We start from the raw sequence: 10,422 nt of genomic DNA, 5'->3' as shown, positions 1-10,422 counted from the left end.
CAGCAGCGCCTCTAAATCTAATTGTCTCCACTCACCAGAACTTGAGTTCTTGGCGAGAAGAAGATAAGAATTTATTACCAAGCTTTTTTTTTCTGTCTGGTTTTTAATAATTGCTTGCTATCAGGTCACAAGTTTTTCATTTTGTCCTGTTCTATGTTTTATTTAATGGTGGTTTATTCATCTGATGAGGTCTTCAATTATTCAATGTTTTATTCTATTTTTATGTTTTGTTTGCGGATTGTCTGGCGTGCTGCATAGATGCAGACCATCAATTTGATTAAAAGTGGAAAATTGAGGTCAATGAATTTGATGAAATTGCTTGCACTTCGGTAGGGTGTAAGTAGAAGGCTGGAAAGGTAATGGAAGCTTTGGTTCCTTCTGTCTAATTAAGGAAATGGAAGCTTCAGTTCAACAAGAAAAAATTCTTTGAAAAAGTTTCCTTCCTTTATTTTAACCCTAGGATGCGTAGCCCTTCTCCAAACTAGTTTCTTCCTTGGAGTTTTCCATCCCAGCAAATGAACTAAGTTACAGATGTTCCTCCTCCTCCTCCTCTTCTTATTATTATCTTCTACTAAATTGAGTATAAGGCTGTTTTTAACGGTAAAATGTTTGGGTTTAGAAATTGTACATTTTGGAACTGGATGTTATGTTTTCCAGATATGTTCAAAATTGAGTTCCACTCATTTGCCATTTCGAAGCCATATATCCATATGAAATAAACAAAATGAAATGATAATACACAAGTCCTTTGCCATCAGTTTTGTTATGGCTTTTTCTTTTTCTTTTGTCTTTTATGGTCTGTAAAATGTAATAATGAAAGCATGAATCAGATAATAAAGAGAATTTAGCTATTTCACCATCAAATCCTTTCTTATTATTCTTTTTGTAGATAAGTGAAGTTATTTTTTTTGGCAAATTCTATATATTCTTCTCTTTTGCATGATCTTTCATGCTTATTTGATATACCTTAAGAGTATACGGTAATTTAGTGAAATCATCAGTAAGATGTTGCATGCATTCCCGTTTTGGATGATAGTAAATTCTATTTATCTGATCTTGTCCAGCACAATCTTGGAGCCCAAGTATTGCACTGTTTAAGTTTTTATTGAAAAATACCTTGGTGTCTAATATCTTAAAGGAAGTGTGCATGTTTTGAGTTCCTATTCTAGTTTGTCTTGATTTCTCTGTGTTGCTTTGCTGCATCTTGCCAGGTAAGAAAGTTTGGCCACCTGCTTCTATCTGACTCGTCTGAAGATTCTCCAAACATTCTAGTTGCTGCATCTTGCCAAGTAAGAAAGTTTTGTGTGAAACTTTCTTACATGAATAGTAATCATAATTCAGTGTTTGTTCTGTTTCTTTCATGAATAATAATGGTTTTAAACTCCAGAATATATTCTACTTAATCTTCAATTCAATAAATTTACAAATTATTTTAGCAGAAATGACATAAATAACTAAAAGCTAGTTTTTGCACAATATAATTGATTAACCAGTGTGGCATTAGTATGGTGAAATTCATGCTTTATTGACAATTATCACATAGAGGCATAAATTCATGTTTGTGTGTGTATGTGGATAGAGAATGAGAGAGAGGGAACATGCTTTATCAACCCATCTAAGTCTTCTATGGAAAGAAGGCATTCTCTTCCTAAACCATCTGTTATGAGGTCTTCAGGGGTCTCAGTTCCTCGTACAGAGATCATTACAGATCTTAGATGGTGTAGAACCACAACCAAGTATATTTTACTTGTGATTTTATGATTTTAGTTAAAATATTTTACTTGCGATTTTACGATTTTTAGTTAAAATTTTTTACTTATGATTTTACGATTCGAGTTTATATTGTATGTTTCGTGTCGTGTTAAAAAAAAATTTTTGACAACCTTGTACGTGACTTTACATGATCCATATCCATGCATCATAAATGTAAACAGTGAAGCTCCATATAAAATCTTAAATAGTGAAGGTTTTTTTTTTTAAAAACAATTCATTCTATTTTTTTTCTTTCAATTTCATTATTTCAGTCATTCAAATTAATTTTAGACCGGTCAAGTCAATTTAATCACACCAAAAAGACTCTGGCATGGTTTAACTTTAAACCTAGATGAGGTAAAAAGTCGAATCCAAATATGTTTTTTTGTCAATTTAATCATTTTTTTTTATTTTTGACCATTTTTCTTTTTACAGGTTAACCAAGTTGTTCTTAATTTGATTAAGTCAACTAAGTAATGTCGGGACATCTCTTACACAATTTAAATTTTAATTTTAATTGGACACGAAGCTGAATCAAGTTTTAAGATTGACCTGGTAAGGTAAGTTTAATAACAATGCTAAATAATTCTCTATTACCTAGATATTTTTTGTTACGTTCAATTTTTTTATCTAATTGCATTGTAGCACAAGTGTTGTACACTAATTAACTAAAATATTAAATCACGCGAGTTTCTCATTGTAGCCCATTTATAATGAAATGTGTCTAAGGCTACAACGAAATTATTTTTTTACCCTTCATCCTTTAATTTTGAAAGTTTTACTTGAGAGGTAGGATGATTTTTGCACACTACCAATTTATCATTCCTGATTTATTTGAGAGCAGTATCATCTTTTATTTTTTAAATAATAGTACAATTATGGTATTGCTCTTAGAGAGTAAATAATTAGAATCTTTGGTTCAGAGGCTGTATGGTAATTTCAATTTTGTCATGAATAATTGAATTACGTAGATACCCTTACTATGCAAGATTGTTAACATTATCTTCGGGGGCTTGATTGCCATTTTCTAATGGGTTTTTTTTTATTGTTATTTAGTCCTGGGGATATTTTTTTTTAAATAATTTTATGAACAGTCAAATTACTTCATTATCCTTGTCATTCAAAATTTTTAGTCATGGCGTCAAGAGCTTAGTTGTAATTTTATAAGGGTTTTTTTTTGTTATTATTTGTTTAGTTATAGGGGTATTTTTGGTTTTGTACACATAAAAAAGGTTATTGATGCATGCAAGTAATGACAGTGGTTGAAATTAAGCTTCGACCACATCATTTGATGTGTCTCGGCATCCTTCTCCTCCTTAAGTGGCGCATGTATAATATATCAATTGGCTTTTCTGTTTTTCTTTCTTTTTTTTCCTTGAATTTAGTGTTGTCCATGCAAAAATTATAGTGGCCTTTCAATTTCATTTTTCTGTTGATTTAATCCTTTTCCTCTTAATTTCAATTGTTTTATTTACATTGATTGTTTTTAATTGGATTTTATTTTTTATTTCGTTCCTAGTTGTTTGATTTTATTGGTCCTTTTCTTTATCAAATTTGGTTCTCAATCATTTAATTGCTATTTTTTTTAATCATATTCTTGATTTATTTGTTTTTCTTCAATTCCATCCTTGAAAATTTCTTTTCATTGATTTTTTATGTCAAGTTTGGTGCCAATTATTTTAATTGTTATATTTTTAATCATTTTGTTAATTGATTTTTTTTTTCAATTTCATCCTTAAACATTTAATTTCATTTAAATTTTCCCTTAACATTTAATTTTAGTTTATTTTTATGTTGAATTTAGTCCTAATTCTTTTAATCGTTATTTGTTTTGCATTGTTTTTTATTGATATTTTTTCCTCAATTTTATCCCTCAATATTTGTTTGGTTAAGAATCTTGCTTCTTTATTTTTTCATGTTTGCTTTTAATGGGGTCATTCTAGTTTCATGTCCCGATTCATAGATCTAGAATATTAGTCTAGATCGATTTTAGTCCTTTTTTTTAAGTATTTTTTTTCAAATATTGTTTTGCTAGTACTTTTTTAGCTTTGCTATTTATGAGATCATCTCAATTTCATATATTAGATCAAGTGTTTGATTTGTTCTTTCGGGTTGGTTGCCAAGTTCACGAGAGGATTTTTTTATTTTTTTATATGTTTCTATAACATAGGTAGGTGTCCATTCCTTGTATTTTTCTGATGTGTTCGGTATTTCATAATAGTTTTTTATGGTGTGAGTTTATTCAGTCATTTAGGTTTGTATTTATCATTTAAGCCATGAGTTTTTTTATAGTGGATTTTTTTTATTTATTTAAATAAAAAAGTTTAGTAAACATAATTAGATAAATATCTTATCTTTATAGTTTTTTTCTTGGTTATTGTTAACAATGTTTTTTATTTACATAAATGGTTATCGATTTATTTAGTTTGATGTTTGCATAGGCTTTTCAAATGACACTTTTATTTTTTCATGTAAAAAAACACATTGGAGCAGCTTGTATACCCAACACTTGTTTTAAAAAAAAATTATAACTTGCATGCTAAATTCATGATTTTAATTGTTTTTAGTTTTTCTTTTTTTTCTTTACATTTTTTTTGAAAAAAAATATTATTTTTTTTATTCTTTACACTTGGCCTCTTTATACCATTCCTTTTGTTCTTTTTTATTCTTTTGTAAAAAAATTTTAATGTTTTTCTCTTTAAACTTTTTGTTTTTGGAAATTTATTCTACACAGTCTAAGAGAATGATGTTTCACTGTAGTAATTGCAATATTATTTTAATTTTTTGACCATGTTAAAAATTAGCTTGAGATCTTACATATTTTTATTAATGGATATGATTTTAATTATATTTAAGCGTTGGTTTTGTGATTCATGGTTATATTTTTTACTTGATATAAAAGAACATGTTAGTAAAACATACACATTAATTCTTCTGTGTTGGAAAAAAATTATTTGACCTACAACTAGATGAGTTGAATAAACGTATCAATACTTTGTTTTTTGTATTTATCAACACAATTAGGTTTTTTAGACCTTTTAATTTATAATTAGATTTTTTTTTTTTGAAAAGCTTACATTTTTATTTGTTTTCAAAAACTTTATCCGATTGCCAGTGAAGCATGCATCATCAAAACCTTGTTGAATTCAAGGAAGGAAGGAAGGAAGAACTTTGAACAAGATCCAAATTTGACAAAAACACACCACCCAAATGGAGGAACTTCCAATTTACTTTGCTTCTCACCTCCTCTTTGCTTGATCAGCAAGTGATGTCCTGCAATTATGGCCTTGGCTTGTATATGTAGATTATCAAGATTTCTTGCCCATTGCAGGGGAATAATAATAATAATAATAATAAGGAAAAAGGTGTCCATTAAATATTAATTAAAAAAAAAAATGAAAGCTGGGGAGCATTTGTTAACAAAAGCGGCTTCGCATCTCCGCGCGCAGACAACCTGCTGCTAAAGCTTGCACGTTGCTTTCAACTGAGCACGGTCCAGTGAGAGAACACGACGTGTCCTCATATTCCGAAGACAGTAACCGAAGGCAAGCTGGCTCTCTCTCATCTTTCTCGTGCCCTCTTCTAAAAGCCTGCCCCCACCCTAACTCCCTGCCACCTGTCAGTACTTCCTGTTGGAAAATTGAAAATGAATCACCTGGCCGAAGGATCTTTTCTTAATTTGTTCTTCCAATGTTACATGTTTCCGAGTTCATTTCTACGTTTTATTTCTTCTTATATTTTTTTTTAATTTTTAAGTATTTTTATATTATAATACATTGATGTTAAAAATAATTACTGCCATATTTTTAAATACTTTCTAAAACTTCACCGTGGAATAAATTAATTCATGTAATTGGATTTATTATACCGATTAATGATATAAAATTAATATTTATACTGGATTAATTAAGAATATTAAAACAGGAATGATTTAGGAAGTGTGTGATGATTGTTTTAGAATAATAATAAAAAAAGATAACTAGACTACGAAGATCATGTTTTCTTTATCATTAATGAAAATTTATTTTTATATCTTCGACTATAGTACAAAAATCAACCAAAGATAAAGGAAAGATGGACTTAATTTGCATAAAAATCGAAGAAAAATAGACATAATCCATCTTCATCACTCACGCACCACCCATTTTTTGCACTGGCATTAAGGCAAGCAGCACAAATCTCATAAACAAACAGTAAATTATTCATTAATAATGTGATCAGTGGGAATAGTACATTGTACTACTTAATTTCTTGTCATTGCACTTCACCGGTAATTTGTTCCTTGGAATTTTCCGGCAGCCAAACTAAGGGAAAGGCCATCTAAAGAATATGATGACTCTTCAAGTCGTTTTTTATTCTTACTTTATTCCCTCCATTAGAACTTCTTTCACAACTGAATTAACAATCCTTTGTGCAAAAGATGATTCCTTGAGGTATCATATTCATGATATATAAAAAAATTCAATACCTTTTAAAAAATTTAAAGCACCAAGACCCACTTCAATATTTTGCATGTAGAGGCACAAAAGTTGTTCCCATTGATGCTCAAACCAATAATTAGTAATTGATTTCAAGCTCCATTTTGCTCCCATCAATGGAAGCTGGTCATTGCAGCTGGCTGTAAATGAATCAAGGAGATATTGGGAGAAGTAATTATGGAGAAAATCATGATTACTAGGCAAAATTTAGCTGTAATTAGCTTGAAAGAAGAGAACTTAATTTTTCTGCTAATAACTATTTCATCTCAGCAAAATTTACACTTCCCGGAGAAGTACAAGAGCAAAACCACGAAAATAACAAAAGAGAAGCAATACAAGAAAACTCCCTGAAAAAGGCACTCTCTTTAGTCTTTTTCCTCTCCAAATTGGATTTATTTCTTGCTCATTGGAGCTTAATTTTGTTCTTGAGCTTGCTGGTTCTCTTGCGTCTCTGTATTTTCTTCAGTTGTAGTTGTTGCTACTTGATCATGGCTGTCACCAATCATTTCTTGATTTTTCACCTTGTCATCATGACCAGTAGGTGTACTCTCTGTCTTCGCTTCTTCTTGGTTATCAATCTTGGCTACAAAGGAAGAGGCTTTGCTGCAAACAGGAGTGGCTAAAAATGTTGGCTTCTCATTTCCAGCCATAATAACCAAAAACTTCTCTTCAAAAACCTTATTCTCTGGCTTTCCTTCCTTTTCATTTCCACTTTCAAGATCATTACCTTCATTTTCACTGTCTAAACGACCAGAAATTCTCCAGTAAGAGCAAGCCAAGATTAATAAAGCAAAAGCAATCAACCCCAACATAGCTGCTAAACCTCCAAAGAGGTATGGCACTGGTGAGTGCCACGGTGAGCGAGGTTGGACTACTGCTGGTGGTGATGGTGATGGTGAAGTGGCTGCTGCCTTTGTGGTGCTGATGGTGGTGTCAAGGTGGCTAATGTGTCTCATTTTTTGGGTTTATTTTAATGTTTTTATCTTCTTAGGAAAGAGGCTTTGGTTGGGAGGAAGAGAAGACAGTGGGTTTAGTTTGGGTAATGGAGAAGGTAGGGGAGTGGTATTTATAAATGTGGAGTTAGGGAGGAGGAGACGGGTTTGTGCTTTGGATAAACTACACTTTAATCCCTATAGATATACACATATTCCATATCGGTTCTTATAATTTAAAATATACATACTAATCTTATATTGTTGCAAAATTTTCAATACATAAGTAGGCTTGTTTTAAAAGTATTTGATTGATCAACACATTTTATAATTTTACATTAACCCCATTAAAAACTTCCTCTTGAAACATTGGCTAATAAAAAAACTATAATTTATAGTTTTTGTTTAAATCTATATTTTGAAAACGTAATTATAAAAATTAGAACAATGTCAAATGTACACCAAATCTAATGACTATGTAACCAATTATTTTTTAATAAATTAAAATTTAAAATCTTTATATTTAAAACGTAATTAGAAAAATTAGAAAAATGTCAAATGTACACCAAATCTAATGACTATGTAACCAATTATTTTTTAATAAATTAAAATTTAAGTTTGAATGGTTGTGAGTTTTGAGTTTAATAAAAATTATCTACATTATCAATGAAAATTAATGGTGATAGAAAAAAAAAAGACATTCTTTTATGTTTCGACTTTATTAGCATACTTTCATCATGTACTTGTGGTAATTAGCAGGTTAATTAAAATTGAAAATTCTGAATTGTAAGGACTAAGATGGAGCATTTCTACATCTACAGGGGCTAAAAAATGTTTTGCTCTTGTACTTTTTACTTGCGTGTCACGGATTTGGCCCCCCGCGGTGACCCTTTTCATGTGCATATGTGATGTATGGATGTAAATGGGAGCGAGTCCCTTGAAACATGATCCTGTGTCTCTGAAGGTGTATGTTTCCAATGGGTGCTTTGGTGGGGCCTAGGGTATTTTAGAGTGGACCCTACAGATCCAATTGCAATGACAAGAGAGAGCAGTAGTGCCCCCATGATGATCTTTGATTTGATTAGAATATAGTGCTTTATCAGTTAATTAGGTTCCTTATACTTTTAGAAATATATTAATCTCATCATATAAAATAAACATTCTGATCGAATCTTAAAGATGAGGCCATTTGACATGTTTGTGTCTAATTCCAATTGCATGAACCCTAGATTTTTTTTATTAGAGGTTAGATTTAAACTTCACTTCAATGCAGTGTGATGAGATTAATACAAAAAATAAAAAAAACTTAAATTGATATTCTCTGCAATTTAATATTTAATGGAAATTAAAATTGCTATCATAATGATTTAATGAAGAATTTTTTTTGATGATCAATAAATTTATTGAGTTTTGAGTAACACCATATGACAATAATTTTTTAACACCTCACAATTAATATAAAATATAAATAAAATTTAAATTTAGATAGCAATTATAAAACTTAACTTAACTAGGATAGATTATATAATTTCTCCATTTGAAATTATATTATTTTAATTAAAACAATTTAATTTTTATTATTAACTAAAACAACATTATAAATTTCAATAAAATTCTTTTAAATAAAACTGTTAATTTATAGGTTTACACGATTAAATTAACATTAATTAACCCGTGACTTAATTAATTCTTAGACCAAGTCTTATAAAAATTATTATAAAAATTACTTTATATAATATCAAACGATTTTTTTCCAACTATACTAGTTAGTATCATATCTATATCTAGTGGAAGACAATTCATCACATCAGAACAATATTTTTGGGTTTTCATCTGGACATTCTTCATATGTTTTGCTAAGAAAACAATTGATCGATCGTGACACGACACCGTCATGGATTTCACGCATTTCCTTTTCCACTTGCGATGCAACTTATATGGGAGACAATTTGTCTTCATGCATGACGATGTTATGAAGTAATATTCTCTTATGCATTGATCATTTTTGTGCTATGCTCTAAATATTCTTCTACTGTGTGCAGTAAGATCTGTAGATTGACACAGTCCTTGTTGATCCTCTGTTTTCGAGGAAAGGACTTGGTGTTCTTCTCTGTTGATAATCACAGATTTTAATTACTTTGGGTTTTAGATTTGTGATTTTTTTCGTAGAATGCTGCCCTCGAAAGATGAGATGAAATCATCCCACAATGCCGCCTCCTTTTTGATGAGATCATGCACAGTAGAGGCATCATATATTTGGCTCATGATCATTTGACGTTGTGATGTTGAAGTCTGGCAGACATTTAATTTCCGATTGGTTAGAATTATTAATTGGATTCATAGCATCAAATGGTATGATCCCATCACATACTTTAAAAGCAATGAGAAACTATATATTATGTCAGCCTAATACATTAATTTCCTCGCTGCTCTCTCTCTCTCTATCCATTTAAATTCACCATATATTTTCATAGCTTATCATATCATTTAATATCTATTATTATTATTATTTTTTTTTGATAACCCGGGGTGTCCGGGCTAGCTTACGTTCACCACAACTAATCTCCGGACCCACTGAACACCCTGTAAGCCCAGTAGGCATGTAAGACACCACGAGGATAACAGACGTGCACGCTAGGACTCGAACCCAGGTGACAGAGGCAAGGAAAACCTTGCCTCTGCCGCTGGACTACAAGCCCTGGTACTTATATTTAATTAGTGGTTATTAGGCAATATACGATGTATCATATTTTGTAAAAGTGCTTTTTAATTATATATATATATATAATTTTTTATTTTAATATATTAAAATTATTAAAAAATATTTAAAAGGTATTAATTTAATTTTTTTAAAATGAAAAACAGAAATCACTTTCAAAAACAAGTTGAATTGCTCTATTAAACACTAAAAGAAGCATGAAATAATAATTTATATGGAAATTAAAAAACTTCTTAATTACCAGCAAGAATCAATATCAAAGCAGCACCTCAAGGGTGTGACTCCATTATATATCTATCATGCTAAACACGCAAAATGGCACTTGCACAGTTGCACAAGCTAAGCCTAAAGGGTGTGGCTTCCTGGGAAATAAGAACAACTACACTTTCGGTGATCATCATGGGGTTTAAGCAAATCCTAAACAACAGTGATTTCTTAATCTTCATTATTAAATAATAGATAATAAGGCTGTGCTTCAAACCTCCACTATCTGATGCCAGAAGGTTTATATATGTTTATGCATGTTTCCATATAATATCAT

The 10,422-nt window shown here is 30.5% G+C and overlaps 1 protein-coding gene across 1 annotated transcript; it reads right to left on the bottom strand.

The window, feature by feature from the left end:
* Positions 1 to 6,447: 6,447 nt before the first annotated feature.
* On the bottom strand, positions 6,448 to 7,270 carry LOC133674203 (protein GLUTAMINE DUMPER 5-like). The gene has a single exon (XM_062095225.1). The coding sequence runs from the start codon at positions 7,184 to 7,186 to the stop codon at positions 6,644 to 6,646; it is 543 nt and encodes a 180-aa protein (XP_061951209.1). The 5' UTR covers positions 7,187 to 7,270; the 3' UTR covers positions 6,448 to 6,643.
* Positions 7,271 to 10,422: the final 3,152 nt, after the last annotated feature.

This window comes from Populus nigra, chromosome 15 (assembly GCF_951802175.1).
Source record: "Populus nigra chromosome 15, ddPopNigr1.1, whole genome shotgun sequence".
Taxonomy (NCBI): domain Eukaryota; kingdom Viridiplantae; phylum Streptophyta; class Magnoliopsida; order Malpighiales; family Salicaceae; genus Populus; species Populus nigra.
The sequence above is the reverse complement of the archived record's forward strand: the minus strand, read 5'-3'. Positions and strand labels throughout refer to the sequence as shown.